At 44.9% G+C, this 16,977-nt stretch overlaps 2 protein-coding genes across 2 annotated transcripts; both read right to left on the reverse strand.

Annotated features, from left to right (window-relative positions):
• Window positions 1-261: 261 nt before the first annotated feature.
• Window positions 262-5,123, reverse strand: c1qtnf6a (C1q and TNF related 6a). Its single transcript, XM_076032326.1, has 3 exons — window positions 4,616-5,123; window positions 2,836-3,042; window positions 262-2,270 (listed from the first exon to the last, which is right to left on the reverse strand). The coding sequence occupies exons 1-3, from the start codon at window positions 5,088-5,090 to the stop codon at window positions 1,717-1,719; spliced, it is 1,236 nt and encodes a 411-aa protein (XP_075888441.1). The 5' UTR covers window positions 5,091-5,123; the 3' UTR covers window positions 262-1,716.
• A 3,536-nt stretch (window positions 5,124-8,659) lies between these two features.
• il2rb (interleukin 2 receptor, beta) lies at window positions 8,660-16,977 on the reverse strand. The gene is made up of 10 exons (XM_076032319.1): window positions 16,844-16,977; window positions 16,140-16,241; window positions 15,744-15,876; window positions 15,543-15,606; window positions 15,305-15,395; window positions 14,222-14,367; window positions 11,971-12,142; window positions 11,756-11,861; window positions 11,599-11,677; window positions 8,660-11,191 (listed from the first exon to the last, which is right to left on the reverse strand). The coding sequence occupies exons 2-10, from the start codon at window positions 16,210-16,212 to the stop codon at window positions 10,397-10,399; spliced, it is 1,659 nt and encodes a 552-aa protein (XP_075888434.1). The 5' UTR covers window positions 16,213-16,241; window positions 16,844-16,977; the 3' UTR covers window positions 8,660-10,396.

Genomic DNA, 16,977 nt, shown 5'->3' on the forward strand with positions numbered 1-16,977 from the left:
CTGCGTTAGAATCTTGATTTGATTTTAGTAGAAAGGTGTCCATAGAACGTGAAGCATCCTTTAAGTTAAGAAATGTCGAATTGATCATTAATTAACGAGATCATTAATTTTATCTGTTTTAAGTTACATTTTTAGGAGGCTGAATGAAACATGCATAAAAGCACGATGTCTGCAGTCTTAAAAAAAACAACAAAATAACTCAACAAACTGGACAAAAATTGCTAATGGGCATACAAAATATCAATAATTTCAGAACAGGGCTTATGCATGATATTAATTTAATGAGCACCATGATATAGCACCAGATACATAATACCTCTTAAAGGGAAGAGAGTTTGTCAGATTTTGGTCACATACATTTTTTCCGACAAACAACTCATTTGTATTTCTATAAATGACCAGTCCCCTCAAATGTTTCACTCTGAATCCCTACATTGCCATTCTGCCGTTTGTCACAATGCAGCTTGCCCAAAAAGAGTCTGGTCAAGATTTCTGTCGCAGTATAAAACTGAGAGACCTGGCCTGGAAAACATCTAAATCTCAAAGTAAATCCCTCTCAGCTCGTCCACATATTTTATTTGATGGCTTCTGGCGAGTGGGACTCTTGCTCGACAGCTAATGAACATGTCAGCTCTAAATTCACACAAAGCCCCCTGACGCTGATTGCAAATCTGGGGCGTCTCCAGCTTCACCCACCGGATGGATTGCTTCCTGAAACCACTGGATTTATCTCCATGTGGGTAACTAGACCAGACTTCCTTGGAGGACGGAATTACGGCCCTGTACAGCCCTCTTTAACATTCGTGTTAAACATCCTGTGTCTCACACTCTTTAATAGCCGTTACGATTTTGGACTAAAACGTGTGAAGTTAAGGTAATTCACAATTGCTTTTGCTATTGTTGTCACAAGCTTTGCGTTACTGTCCTGCCGGCTAGACAGTAGCCGTCCTGCAGTCTTTCTCATTGCTGATCAAACTACCACCATTTGATCCCGTGAGCTCATTTTTCTCCAGAATTTGGTTCACAGTTGCTTCTTGTGGTACGTCTTTCTCTTCTTTTTTTTTTAGGCCTGCTTGCAGCAGTTGCTTCTCGCTTTTGTCACAACTCAGTGAAGCCAATTGGTACGCAAATCCCAAGACTGATTAGCACAACTTTTGGGTGGAGGTTAGAAAATTGGTTTTATGTGTGTGGTTCCAATTGCAGCGCAGGGTGAACCTGCCAAATCCCTTTAGCTCATTGCATAAACAATGTTGTCTATATTGTTTTTGTTCACAAGTAGTTGTTGCTAGGTTAAGCAAGAAATTCCATCTGGCCCTGTTATTATTATGGCACTGGCACATGGTTCTGCCTTTTGCCTGACCTAATAGCATGATGTCATTGTTGGTGGCGGGAAATGACCCATGAGCGCTTTTTCTAAAATGCTCAGATATTCCTTTAACCACGGGTGCCCTAAATACGTCTGAAATGCTTAAAAAGGAACGAAAATTGCGCACTGGTTTGCACTTTTGCCTCACAGCGAGAAGGTTGCGGGTTCACTGCCTTCGCCCAAAGACAGCTGGGATAGGCTCCAGCACCCTCCACCAGTCTTAGTGCAGGAGAAGCGGTAACAAAAAACAAAACAACAACACTTATTTTGTCTAAAAGGAATTATGACGTGTCTGATAGCATCTCAGGTGGAGCGAGTTTCACAGTAAATGGCATTCGGTCTTTGCCGTTTTATTTCCCCTCAACGCTGGCCCGAATGAGGTATCCGTTAAATGTGATGTAGACGTCCACGTCGTCGCTGTAGATGGCGTTTTCCCTCTCCCGCTTGTACAGGCGGATCCACACCTCGTCGCCCAGCTCCAGGTCCAGCATCACACTCTGGCTCTGCATGATGGAGCGGTCGGCCGGCTGGGCGTACAAGATGGTCTGCTCTGTGTCGTTCTTCATGATGTGCAGATATGTCTCTTTGAAGTTCCACGTGTGGATGTTGACGTTGAAGAAGTAGATGCCCGGGATGTGGCAGGCGAACTTGCCGTTGAACATGTCGAAGTGCTCGTCCGGGTTGATGAACACGGTGTCGAACACAAGGGCCTGGTAGGACTCCAGGCTGTGGAGGGACTTTCGACGGCCGACGGAGAAGGCGGAGTGATGGGTTTTGCAGGGATCACCGGGAAGCCCTGCCTGGCCCTTGCTGCCTCTGGTACCTGGAGCACCTCTGGAGCCTGGAGAGCCTTCGGGTCCAGTTTTACCCGGAGTTCCTCTGTCGCCACGATCCCCTTTGTCGCCTTAACACAGAGCAGGGGGAAGCTGAGTGTCGACACTGTTATTGCTTCTTATACAATACGTTGAAATATATTTTTTCAAGGTTAAGTGTGAAATATTTGGAGATTCTGAAGAAGAAACAGTGACACCAGATGGTGACATTTTAGATTGCAGTGCTCTTTCGCTCACGTCCCTCTCCCAAGGTTGCCAGTAAGCTACAGTTGGCTTTGCAACAAACCTGGATACCTCGTCCACCTTCTTCTTTGTTGGTTTATTTAATGAAGCGAGCATTCACCCTAAATACGAAACGTGCTGTCAGGCAGGCTGATTGTCCACACCAGGCTTCCTTCGGAATATGGCAAGATGGCAACCCATGGGGGTCAAGACCCTTGCTCTATTTATATTCTTATATCTATGGGTAGGGAGACCAAATTACTTTCATTGTACTGCAAGTATTCACTTTTTATTAATGTATTCCTGGGCAGTATTATAAGCTTTTACCAATATAAAAAAAAAAAAAATGAGGCCAAATTTTTACCCAGTGATGCAGGAGCATCAGGAGATTACAATCTCGTTATGGACTCTCACCTTTGAGGATGGTCATGTTGATGTAGGTGCGGACCTCCGGGACGTGGCTGAGACGTTTGAAAGGGGGTGTCGATCCGCTGCCCTCGTCTTGCTCCAGGTGATCGCAGCAGCGCCTGCAAGAGCGCAGGGGACCCCTGGCAGGGGGCACCAGGGCCACCTGCGACGTGAAGGACAGGAGGAGCAGGAGGACACCAAACATTGCTGCACCTACACGATAGATAGATAGATAGATAGATAGATACAAAGTTACATAGATGAAGATGAAATGCTGCTTTGCGTCCATGAAGTCTCTGCCACAGTGGTGGGCAAATGAAAAAAAAAAGGGGGGGGGAGGGAACATCTACCAAGAAGACACAAATGCAAAAGGAATCAAAAGAAAGAGTCCTTGCCGAGTCATAACTCTTTCTGAGTCATCTGCCTCAGTAACATAAACTCCTGGCCCTATTCCCACAGAGCGCGCTGAGCTGTCTCAGACACTCACAACCCAAATCCTTGAATAAGAGGAAAATCTTAAGCAGGACATGGGGGGCAGTGGCACATGAAGCAACTAGGGAAACCAAAATGACCCTACAAGGCTGTCAAGGCACATTTTTCATCCCCCAATAAACTCGACGAATTTGGCTCCTCCGCTGCCTTCTTGCACTCGGAGGGAGGGAGCCAGAAGAGCCTGTTTTCTTTGACAGAAAGCCAAAACAGGGTGTTCCTAAGAAGGAGAAGAAGAGCGATGGCCGCAGGCCAGCGATGGGCTGGTCTCGGCGCACTGGGAGGGAATGGGATCGCATCGGTGCGCCGCTGCTGTGTTTATGCAGGGCAGCTGTGTATCGACGCTGGCGGCGGCAGGCCGCCCAGTGGACGGAACCAGTGGCTTTTGCGAACACAGATGTGCCGTCGCCGCTCCCCTCCTTGGAGAACACCCTTTTCAAAAGGGGACATCCTGTGTGTGCATCTGGATATGGTTCAAAATGTTGTTGTTGTTGTTGTTGTTGTTTTTTTTTGCATGCTGAGGATATGCAGAATAACAAAAAAAAACAACAAAAAAACAACAACAACAACAACCAGAAAATGCATTGGAGTATTCAGCACAGAAAAAAAAAAAAGGCAAAACACACACCCACACAGCGAGAATTATAATGAAGTCCAAAGAAACACAAGTCGCTTTTTCAGGAGCATGCTAGATGCATACATCCGTCCACTCAGACCTCGTTCGACTGAGGGAGGTGCAGTTCATACCGCACGCCCCTAGGAGGCAACCACGGTAGGTTGATCGAGCCAACAGTGAGTGCACAGGCTGGAGTGAATCTAAATCCAACACCCGTGTCCAGTCCACACACCTGGACATTCTTAGAACTCAACCACGCGGGCACCAGAGTTGAACGGTGAAATGCTTTAATCTGATCACTGATGTTAAAATATTTTTCTTTCTTTCTTTCTTTTTTCTTAGCCTGACATGAAGCAAGTGAAGCCAGATTAGACTGAGAACGAGTCACATGAGTATTCAATCAACACGTTCTCTTTTGAGTGCAATATTTCAATTATTTATGTAAATGTAAACTTTTACACTCACAATCGTAAAAAAAAAAAAAAAAAAGAACTCTTGGTTTGCAAAACGAATTTTTTTTGCGTGCAACTCGACGCACAAGCAAACACAAGACACGCCCCCCCCCCCCCCCCCCCCCCCGCGTGCATTCCACCACCTCTCATAAGATCACCCCCCTCTGATCCCCCCCCCAAACAGACAGACAGACAGACAGACAGAGAGTCTGATGTGGAATCATCTCACCTCGCTCGCGTCTCTGCAGACACTTCTGTCCGGCCGGGGAGCCGCTCCGTCCGCCGGTGCCTCCCTGTCTCCTCCTCCTCCTCCTCCCTCCCTCCTCCTCTTCCTCTCTGTGGGGGGAGTCGCTCTGGAGATGATCCCTCCCCAGCTCCACGCAGGCCGAGGGGAAACAAGTGTCTGGATTTAGTGAGAAAACACCCGGCCCCTGAGTCGGTAGCTGCGGGCTGCTGGCGGACTGCGAGGAGTGAAGCAGCGAAAGGATTCCCAGCGTGGGGATGAAATCAGAGGCCTGATCCGAGCTGTGTTCATAATGTGTTAAAAGTGGAGGAGGAGGAGGAAGAAGAAGAAGAAGAAGAAGAGCCTCCCGGTTTCTTCCCACAGTGTGCAGGCTCCTCCTGGCTATTCCCCTCTGGGTCCTCACTTCCTCTTGTTGTTTCGTCATTCCTGCCCGGCTGCTTGCAGCAGCTGCACAGGCCATTTTCTCTGCATTTCTCCAGACAGGAACACGAGCCAGGAACCAAAAAAAAAAAAAAAGAAAGAAAGAAAGTGGGGGAGGGGGGGGGGGAAATAGACCAAAACCTCACATAAAGAGTGGGAAAAGTGGAACACAAACAAAGAAAGGACGCACAAGATGTCTTTTATGAAGGGCGAATGAGGAGACAGAAAGGAAAAATGTGCCCGAAAAAAAAAAATAAATAAAAAAAGTCACCGTGAGGCATTTTACCCCAAAGGCAACGGAAAATTATAGGGCGCTCCACACTGTTTATTTACTCAGTGGGCCGCTGTCGCCGTCTCTCCGTCGGAGGAAGAAAGAAGAGGAAGAAGAAGAAGATAAAAGAGAGTGGAGAGGATGCAGGACCCGGTGGGAGAACTTCCCCCCGCAAACCAAAACGGCTCCTCTGACCCCAGCTGCACTTGGTTTCTCTGCAGCCCTTGAGGGGGGGGCGGGGGGCTTGGTGCACACGTGTACGAGCGCAAAGTTGCAGCTGGGCCACGTTACCGCCGAGAGCTTTTTCTCCCGAGGGCCGGCGGCGATACGGACGCTCGGCTGCGGCCGCCCGACCCCCTCGTAAACACCACGAACGCCGTCTCGTCTCGAGTGCGTCGCGAAAGATCGTAACGCTGTCACGACTCTGCCTGCAGTCCCTCTCGAAGGTCACTCTCTACCGAATGCTTTTTTTTTTTTTTTTTTCAAAGCGAAACGAGAGGAAAGAATTTTCCGCCGACCCGTTATTCCACTTTAATTGTCTGCACTTCAAAGGGCCGTATTTATTTTTTGACAGGAGCCAAAGTTTTTTCCGCCATCGATTACCCCAGACATCCCTCGAAATCATTCCCAAAGTGGCAACGCACGGAGTTCCCGCCCTCCCCCGGCGAGCGTCCACGCCGAAGCTGATGCTTTCGTTGAAGCTTTAACGTCTTTAAAAGGGGAGAAAATCGAGGCATCATTCGTTTTCCCAGCGCCTTGGGCTTTTTACCGCTGCAAGTTTGCACCGGGATCCTCTCAGTCAGTCCCGGGGTTTGAATGGAGGACTCCAAACTGCCCTCAGGTGCGAGCCGTTTGCCTCTTACACGTGGCCCCGCCATGACCCGGCGACGTGTCCGGGGCGTAGCAGGGATGGGCTTTCGACAACCACCCTCAGCGCCTGGGAAGCGGTACAGGAAAAGTGGGAGAACAAAAAAGGAAAAGCAAAACCAGATGTACTTTTTCTCTCATGTCTCACATGAGTTGAGTTACAGGGCAGGGACATGTTATTGTCAGTGAACAACACTGGTAAAGGGATTTTATTTCTTCTTCCTGGTGAAAGAAGAAAGAAAAAAAAAAGTCAGTCGAGGTGGCTGGTACATTTTACGACTGGGACCCTTGCGACTGGAGGGACTTTTTCCCAACTGTGTGCCACAGGGAAAGCAGAAAGACGTATTGTTAGTGGTCGACTTAATCATGGGGCATTACGTTTGTGTCCAAGGGGCAGCTGAGTTGTAAGACTTCAAAGCATGCTTGTGGTTCAGGACTGGAATAGATCGTCTCCCCCAAAGCTGTGCACAATTCCAGAAGCTCCTCCTAATGGAAAACACTTTCAATTAAATTATTTATTTTCTTTTTTTTTTTCATCAAAATTTGCACCCACTGTATGGTTGTGCGCTTCCTTCCCCTCACCTTTACTTTTTTTTTTTTTCAAAAAGACACAAAGTGATTCCTTTTCATTTTTATTGTATTTTTTAACAAGCTAGCAAAGCTATTTTTTTGCATCAAGCTAACCATTTTGCGAAGTTGCTTCTTGATTGTCAATGAATAGCTTTCTAACAGTTAGCTTTGAGCAAATAGTCCTGATCCGGAGAACGAGATCTGTATTCCAGAAAGAATACATTCTGTGCTCATTAGCGAGTAATAAATGTGTCACTGGGCAGACTGCCAGCTGTTCATTCCTGCTTTCAGCCTTTCTCTGCCTTTTTCTCCAGGCGAATATTCGAAACCCTCAATTTCTTTCTGCCCTGCCAGCTTCGGATGTTCGGTTGCCAGGTAATGCTTAAAGTGGGAGGCAATAACCTCCACTGTGCAATCAAGGGGAACGTAGAGTGACGATTAAAACATGTCGTGCCTCAAGTGTGTGCACGCCGAGTGAACGAGCTGGACGGGCTAATGTTAGCCACGACTATGCTGGATATAAACCAGGTCTGACACGGAATTCAGCTTCCGTGTAGGACTTTTTGTTTATGATTGTAAATCCAAAGGCAGTTAAAAATAAAACTTACATATCTTTAGCAGTAGCGTGTCGGATTCCGACCTGTCACTGTGATTGTCTCCCCGGATTTAGGGTAAAATCCAGCATCATTTTAGCGGGTGTCAACATTCATTTTATGCTATTTGCTCGCCGTGAAAGCAACAGGCAGGGCAGAGATTCATGTGCACCAGCATGGTTGTAAGCAAACGGATAGAAAGGGCTCAATATCAACACACACGTAGTGTCACTTCACATTTGTTGCCCCCCTTTTTTTTTTTTTATCTTATGTCAATGATGAAAATTGAATATTGCTCCTTTGAGTGCGATGGTGGTCGATGAGAGGCTTCTCACCTAAAGCTTTGAGCTTATTGACTAAGTCTGTTTTTTGGGTTTTTTTTTATAAGACTTTCATGTTAAATTTGTTCTTCTGTACAAATATGATTGACAAAGGTGGGAAGTAACGAAGTACAAATACTTTGTAACTCTGCCTAAGTAGATTTTTCAGATATCAGCACTTTGTACTCGAGTATTTCTTTTCCTGGCAGCTTTTTACTTTTACTCCCTGCATTTGTACACAAGCAGCTGTACTTTCTACTTCTTAGGTTGGAAAAATATGCTTGTTATTTAAAAAAAATACTTTTTGTACTTTAGTTACTTTTAAAAGACACAAATTCTGTGATTTGTTGTTGTCGCTTAAAGGAGAACTATTTTAACTCTGTTTTTGAATATTTAAATATAAAAGTGGATCGGAATTTAGAGGGAGATTATTTTTGACTACCTCGGCTTTGGGGTCACTCTGGTCATTTCAGACCAGATTATTCCGTCACACCTTTTTTTTTTTTTTTTGTAAAATTATCCTTGAATGTGTTTTTCCTTTAACGACAAAAAAAAAAATCAAATTTTTTACATTTTACTTAACATGTACTTCCTTGCTTTTACTTGAGTACTTAGTACTTTCACTTACACCAGAGTATTTTTTTTTTCTCTGCTTTTACTCGAGTACAGAACGTGAATCATTTCAAGACCTCTGGTGATTGATCACCAACCGAGAGCACAGCCAGCCAACAGTACGCTTCCTCTCCTGTCGATTCTCTCTGCTAAATATCATAACCTCTCCTTGAGGTGCGCAGAGGCTGCCGGTTTGTGTCAAAAGTTAAATGTCAAACCGCACTCTAATACACACGCTCCTTCACACGCACAAGCGCGCAGCAGCGCCGCGACCACCTGACAGGACATGTAAACACATGCACAAAGCACTCTGATGTTGACACTCACAGCCCCGACCCTCGGCGTGCGCTCCACACAGACACAGGAAGTCGGGGGGTGACCCATTTCGACAAGAGCTTTTATTTCGTTCGGAGCGGCAGACATCACTGGGTGCAGTGGAAACATACGACATGGGTTGATATAACAGCGGAGGTCACCGACTTCAGCTTTGCAAAGAAATCACCACCGACGCCAGCATCTACGTGTAATATTTGCCTCAAGTGTAAAAAAAAAAAAAAAACCACAAAAAAAACAATGAATGATACGTTTGATAGACGACAAAGGTGTCGATGCTTAAAGTTTTGATATAAATCGACGATAAAAAGTGAAAATAAAAATAGCTTTTTAAAGGGACCGGAAAGGCACCATTCAGGTGTCGTCACCTTGCAAGCAGATCTGAGTTTCATAACCTCAGACGTCATTTTTAGATTGTGTTGGTGATACATGAAGTTTTGCCCATGAAGAACTTCTGCTCACAATAATGCCAACATGATGTTTGTATACTTTAGTTATTGATTGACTGCACAGTCAAATCAGGTGCCATCGCTTTAGAAATCTTCAACTGCCCTGCAGCAATAAATCTCAAATCTTAACACTTTATATCTCCTTAAAAAACATAAAAATAAACAAATAAGCCAAAGCGTTACATTACATTTTAAGAGCTTTGCATTCTTCCTCTTTTCTAAACTGAAATCATTTCAGTGCATGCAGATGCAATGAATGGAACAAAGGCATCACAACCAAACAAATGCAAACAAATTACACTTACACACTAAAATGTTGTTTGAGCGCACGAAACATTGAATATACGTTATCACACTTTATGTACATATTAACTTCTTCGTGTTTAGTTTGACTGTAATTCACACAGCAAGGAATCATTTGCATCAAAAGGCCACGGTTTTCATGTGATTTCCTCTCAAACCAGTTCTGTCTGGACTCATAATGCTTAGCACATTGTCGTGGCTGGAAACAATTTCCCTGCAAAGGACAATGAGTAAACAAATCTAATCTAGTCACCGTTCAAGTAGCCTTACGTTATCAAATTGTTCCAACGTGTTTTCATCCGGAAGTCCAAAAGTAGTGTTTTAGCTCAGAGTGCCTGAGCTAAAACACACCACTTTGCAAAAGAGCCCTATGTGATGTCACAAAGTGCTGGGCCAGGCTCTGTCCCCTTCCCGTGAAGCCACAACAAAGTATCAGCTCTCGCAGAAAGATACGACGGAGAGCTTTTGTAGGGAAGCTCTTAACAGAGCGCTAAATGTGCTGCATTCATGAGGTCTGTGGAATTTTTGTGACCATTAATCATACGAGATTGACGTTTGAAAATGTTTAGATCTAGTGGCAGGAAGTGTCGTTATGACTGAGCGCATTACTGTAGCCAGCTTAGTATTCTGGTACGTTCCCTGCTTACTGCTCTGATGACAAATTTCAAGCTAATGCAAAGTTGCTGTTGTTGTTGTTCTTCTTCTTCTTCTTCTTCTTCTTCTGCCGCATTATCCGGAAATTAATACAAAGTTAGACAAAAAAAAAAAAAAACTGTGAAAAACCCAATTTGTACTATATGTTTTGCTTACGAAGGGGGCGATTTTACACAAACATAAAGGCAATTCATCATATTTTTTTTTCCCAGGAGGATTGTGTATAATGAGACATAATAGAAGTATTTTTCATTAGCTATTACAGAGCTTAACAATGAAAAGCGATAGTCAACATTTCTGCCATAAAGAAACAAATAATGTCATGTTACTGTCGCAAAAATAGTTGCCGTTTTTTTTTGTTTTTTTTTAATTGTTTAGATGGATTTATTCCTGAATGTCATCTGCAGGTCTTTGACAGTCAGGTAGCCTGTTTTCGATTTATTCAGCTCCACATTCACGGAGGAGGACCTGGCCATCGAACCAGCCGAGGGCCAGGCTGCGTAGCTGATACCAGCAACATCTGCCGCAGGTGTTTCAGCTGACGGGCAATCAAGGGGCTCCTCAGCAAGAGGAAGAACACTGGGAAGGGGAGGAGGATGAGGAGGAGGAAGGGTAAGGGTAAGCGTAAGGGTAGAATCAGGAGGGAAGTGGTGGTGAGGAAGATTGAGGGGGAAGGTCTTCCAATCTCTTATGTCCACGTCTCCTCTTTCATTTCTTTCCTCCTCACCTTCATTTTCACCGTCGAATCCAGAATCTGGGCTCTGCGGCTCTCGCTTCAGGCTCTCATAGCGCCGAGTGCTCGGCGCGGGGCCGCAAAGGAAATCAGGAGAGTCGCCATCGTCTTGCCAAGCGTTAAAGAAATTGTCCTTGTAGGTGAAATAGGCGGGGTTGGGGTCAGTTCGGGTCGAGATGCCGGAGGAGCTGGACAGAAAGTAGCCTATGTTGGAGTAGAAGGACGACGAGGATGAGCAGTAGTTGTCCAATGTCCCGCTGGTGTCCGAGCCGATCACGGCCTTACAGTGGAGCAGGGCGCTGGTGGAGTCGGACGAGGGCGAAGTGGACGGAGCCACGTCAAACATTTTGCCCTCGCACAGCTGAACGGGCGAGATGTGCTCGCACTGATTGGTCGTGAAAAAGGATTCGGAGGCTGGCAGGGGATTAAGCCACTTCTGGGTTCAGGGCAACAAAAAAGAAAAAAGAAACACATTTAGAGGGAAGAAGACACAAGAAGAAATAACAATGTCCAAATACTGAGAGGAGTTGTACTTTTTAAAGAGCTCAACTTGAGAAGTTTGCCTGAATTGTGATCGACAAAGCGTATCATCGGTCCAGAGATTGAATAAACTGTGATCCAAATTGTGGCACTGCAGTTCTACTATTACAAATCACAGATCTGTAATGGGAGTACTGAGCCTGCAGCGTGTATTCGGTACCATAGTGAGAATGACCATGGTACTAGCACTCAGCCGTGGGGTACTACACTGGTCCTACAATAACATCCAATAATCTAAATAATGAGAGGTTAACATGAAATGATTCAGTGGTGCAGAATCTGAAAATACTGTGAAAAAGTTACTTTTAGATTGCTCCCATGGTTAGCGTGAAGGGCGTGGAAGTATTTGGAAGGGTTTGGGATCTGCTTCTTTGTGAGGGTCCTGACGGATTGAAAAAAAGCAAGTAGATTAGACAGACACCATACAAACGCACTCCAAGGCAACCAACGTTACACTGACCTCTTGTGAAGCCGTATCCCGACAACAACAAGTACCAGAATCACCACAAGCATGAGTCCCAGGAGTGGGGTCAGTCGCCAAATCAACACCTGATCCAGAATTCCAGCTGTTACGCAACAACAATGTGCGTTTACACAGATATGAAACACATTTTCTCATTTCTTATTCACCTTGTTCAATTTAAAGACAGCCATCATTCAATCAAAAGGTATTACCTTGGCTATTTGACGATATTGGTCCAACCCACGATACTGTTGGACTCCAATTGCTCCATTGGCTCTTTGGAATGCTGGAAGGCCTCATTCTCACTCTGACTTGGTGGTGCCCCTCAAATTGCCTGGAGTGTTTCCTTATCGAATATTCTGTTGTGTGGAGATTGTGGGCCTTCTGATATTGGACACAAAGGTGACACAGTCATAAAACTAATAATTGCGTTAGTGTGCTGTGTGTAAAGATGGACAAAGTTTCAAAAAGGAGGCCAAAGTAGAAGTACAAGAAAAAAGAAAAAAGAAAAAAAACGGCATTCCATCGTTTGGCCAGCAGGGACCGCCAAAATTGGTTGCAAAAAGACTAAAAGTGATTGACTGTCAATATGGAAAAGGACTATTAAATTTACACCGTTACGAACTGCTTGTAATATGTTATTGTTCTAAATCACTAGTTTAAAAAGAAAAACATTAATAGACTTTTATGTTGATTTTGTGTGATTTGGCCTAATTTTGACCATAGAAATGACCATAAAGTTGTGAGTCTGATTAAAGTTCACTAGCCAACTGCAGTCGGCTTAATGACGGGTGAGTAGGTGTTGGGCCAATCACTGCACTCGTGCTCCGATCATTACTCACTTCTGGTTGTAACTGAGGTTTTCTATTTCTAAATGGCCTAGAAACTCATAATGGCGCCGACCGGAATAGCAATCTGTATGCTTCCCAAACAAGAGTTTGCAAACCAATGGGTGCATTCACGATGACTCTGTCCATCTTTATAGAGGGTCAATGAGCGAGACATGTAGCACAAATACTGCACGAGCATGTGTTTCTTTGACGTGTTAGACCAGCGGAACTCAATGCTAATGGTGTGTTGCTATGAATAAAGATAAATGTTAAAACGTTAATGTGGAGGAACCAATCAGCAGTCTTGGGTAAACACTGCAGTGGCGTGGGTTGGCTAACGTTGCCCCTGGTACTCCTGGGAATCTTCAAGCTTTAACTATCTTAAAATGTCAGTAGTAAACCCATCAGTCTACCTCCATGACACAGAAACAGGATCTGTCCAGTCACCTTCTGTGTTTTTCAGTCTACCGACCCTTTGATAGCAGTTTGCAGAGCTGGTTGAAGAGCAATGCGATGATATCCAGCTGTGAGGTCACCGCCCTTGTGGTGGACTGAACTCTCTGACAGAAAAATCTTCAACTATGATAACACAATTCTCATAAGGCCAAGCACTACAGACACTCCAAAACAACACACACATGTCACGTAGCCTGTCCCATAAAACATAGTGTACATGCTCCTTCTGTGGAGCTCCTCTGCCCTGACAGTTAACTTCTTATAACTGCATAATAAACTAAAGAAACTAACTCAGCCAATCATTGTATATTTCCTTTTGCGTGACAGTTAACATGTTAAGTAGAAAAGGACTGGATCAGATCATATGTTTTACATCAGATGTTATTTATGACTCCATCTGTCACTTATCAGTATCGAAGGCCATGCCATGTTGCACCGCTGATGTAAACGCTGGGGAAATGGGTGGCATTCATAATACGTATTATAAGGCTGCGTTCAGACTGCAGGCGAATCTGATTCAAATCAGATTCCTTCTCAAATCCGTTTTTAGGGCTGACTGTCCACACTGTTTCTAGCAAGTGTCCAAATGGGATCTGGCTCTGTTCAGACTGGGCCACATTATTGACCCATGTGACAGGTCTTAGGTTTAGGTCTAGGTTTTAATTCTACTGCAGCTCGTATGGATCCGAACAAGGAGCAACGACTGGTGGGGCAGAGTGGTGACGACTTTATTTTTCGGATCAACAGTGGTTGGCAAATTTTCGGATGCAACGTCGCACATTTAATCACAGATGTGGGGAAACTGCGACCGCTGCTCCGCTGACAAAATACGCTAATGCGGAGTGAAATTTATTAGCATGCTAATAAACAAGTCTTAACAAAAATGATTTGTTTTCGCTTCTTGTTTGTAAATTTGTAATGACGACGGCGGAAGTTGGGTGCGCCGACCAAGTACGTACACGGGAGAGGTGAGTGGAGTGGGCGGTCCTTAATGTGGACTGAGCTCGCTTTCTGTTCGCACGTCCGTGAAAAATGCGTTTTTATGCGATGCGAAAAACGGATTTGGACTGTTTGCACTTGGTCATTTCATGCGTTTTTCGTATTCCGATGAAATGACCAAGTGCAAACAGGGCCTAAGAGACGGTGCATTTGTGAAGACGCAGGCTGGAGCGCTCACCTCCCAGGGTTCCGCTTCCGGTTTGATCTGAACGTTGAAGTCCACAAACTGGATACTCTCTGGCCACGGACTGCCTTTACTCCACCATATCAAGGTATCATTGACAGTGGCGTTGACCTCAGACGCACCTGGGGGATGCATTTTGACTGAACACAGAGAGACAGGTTCAGAACAGGCTGTTTACTCCCTGGTCAGCACTCATCGTGTGAAGACCTGAACAGTACATCCCCAGGCCTGCCTAAGACTGCGGTCAAAAACACTGCGGCCGATCCAAAAGCATTTTGCTGGACCTTCAGTCCACATCAGAACTCAGAATCCACTGTGGACATTACAGCCGAATCACCGCTCAGCAGCAGCGTTTTAGCCCGCAGGCTTTCCAAAAGATGAAACGGACTGAAAGAGCTTTGATTTCAGATCTTAAGTCACTTAATACATATTATATAATTGTAAAAGTTGAAAAAGAATCCTAAGTTATCCTTTAATTCTTCTCATTCTTTTTGCATTGTTCTTATTCTGTCACTGTTTCTGTGGTTCTTATGTAATGACTTTTTTTTTTTTTAACCAACCACACATTAGGTTACATAATGCGCTCCATAAATGCGTGTCTTTGATCAGGTTTGGTTAGGTTAGTTTTACTTATATAATTATTTTTTTTCATTTGCAGCATGTGATTGCGAAAATTCTCATATTATTACAAAAAAATGATGATCAAAAAGGAAAAACTAAACAAAACAAAGAGAAGAGGAAACTTCTCCAACGCAAACAGTAACCATTGATCCAACTTCATTGGTTACCTTAACAAAAATAGTTTGATCATGACAATGAAAACAGTGAACAGTTTGTGTTGTTCACGTCTTTCATATCTTCCTAAAGCCTTGATTTTTAATTTTTTGAATCTACCCATAATTTTTTAATTTCTTTCAATTCAGGGTTGCATTTGTTCCATAGCTTAACCTGACTGCATTTTTTTTGTTTTTTGTTTTTAAATGAAATGTCCTCTCGGTCAGTCACCCCCTGGATACTTCCTGGAAGTGTTTTGCCTGTAATGTTTTTATTGAAGGGAGCAAAGTCAGTGGAACTGACCGTGCTCCTGGACCGAGTAGCTGATGACTGCCGCCACCTGGACGCCGTCGCACTCCAGGCTGATGTTCAAGACTTTAAATGGGTTGAATTCCTGGTGGGACCCATTACATAATTTCAAAGCTTTGTGATTGGTGCATTTTTTATTTATTTTTTTTTTTTTCAAATCATAGAAGACGTGACGTCATAAGAACACACATTTTCTTGATTCGGTGGCGTGAATAATGGAAATTAACGTTACCGTTTCAAAAGCAAAACTGCAGCCGGGAGGGACGTTTTCACGATGCTCCAATTTGCAGGTTTGACTGTGTAGAAAATAAGACGAAAACAAGAATTAATACCAATTCATCTTAGATTCATTAGACCAATCAATTCAATAATTCAATTCAATTCATTCCAATCGTTTTCTGTTAAAGAACTCGTACGGATCGGAAAATCTTACGTGGCCAGCCTCCGTTTCCTCGCGGTCCCGGCTTTCATCGCACCGGTGATCAGGCAGTTCTCGCCGGGGTCCACCGGAGAGCCCAGCCACTCGCAGCTCACGTTTTTCACGTAGTCGTTGACGCACGACAGACCTTCGGGAGCCGAGAAGTGTAAAGTCGGAGCAAAAAGAACAGAGGTTTTGACGAAGACATTTCGCAGCTGTGACTTAAAAACCATGTTGCGGGTTTGCAGCGTCAGACTTTCCTTACAGTCAGTGGATTTTAAACTTTAAAGGCAAACACGAGACCCAAGACAAGTTTAAACCCTGTGACTGCGAACAGAATAGAACAGAATGGATGTACACAGTCAACACACAGTAGTGTGCATTTTTCAGATATTGCACATTCAGGTTTACCTTGCAGGTCTGTGTGAGAGTGGACAGCATCCAGCACGGACAGAGCCAGCAGGACACAGAGGCTCCGCATCATGGAGGTGGAGGTGGCGGCTGGCGGTGCGGCTGCGAGAAACACAGCGGATCGGCTGTCACGACGCAAAAGGCCGAACAGCGTTCAGCGCGGCGTCTAATAGGCGCACAAATAAAAGCACACCGAAAAAAAAAAAAAAGTACCGACCTCGAGAAAAGCGACGTGCAAAGTGAGGAGAAAAGTCATCCCGAGACGGCCGCTGACAGTAAGGCCTGACTCAAAAGCCGAGGCCGCGGCTGGCGGCGGCGCCGCTTCACAGCGCGCGCGAGTCATTACGTCGCACGACGGTAATTACGTTTGACTTAAGGCATCTTTGAGAGCTCGGGGGTCTTGCGTCATCAGTCTGGGTATGTGTGCGTAACGTCTACGTATGGCTGGCCCCGCTGTTTTTGTTTTTTTTTTCTTTTTTTCTTTTTTTCTTTTAGCCTCAAAGGTAGGGAAAGACGGTGCAGCGTCGTTGAATCAACGCCGTTGAGTCGGCATCGTTGACGCCTGAACGTCATCGGATGATTGCGTTGCGCGAGGCAGGGCGTTCAATCAATACGTAAGAATCAGGATTACGAGACGGCCCGACAAAAAGCAAGCGGTGTGTGTGTGTGTGTGTGTGTGTGTGTGTGTGTGTGTGTGTGTGTACCTGAGGAGGAGGTCAGGGTCAGGTGGTCGCCTCACATCATCTCTCTCTCTCGCTCTCTCTCGCTGGACTGAAGGCTCCGCGCGCTGTCGTCTTCGTCTCGCCGCTCTATCTGTCCTCCTCCCTTTTTTTTTCTC

The sequence above is a fragment of the Nelusetta ayraudi genome, unplaced genomic scaffold (genome assembly GCF_046127955.1).
Source record: "Nelusetta ayraudi isolate G7.1 ecotype Tasmania unplaced genomic scaffold, CSIRO-AGI_Nayr_v1 ptg000034l, whole genome shotgun sequence".
NCBI classification, from domain to species: domain Eukaryota; kingdom Metazoa; phylum Chordata; class Actinopteri; order Tetraodontiformes; family Monacanthidae; genus Nelusetta; species Nelusetta ayraudi.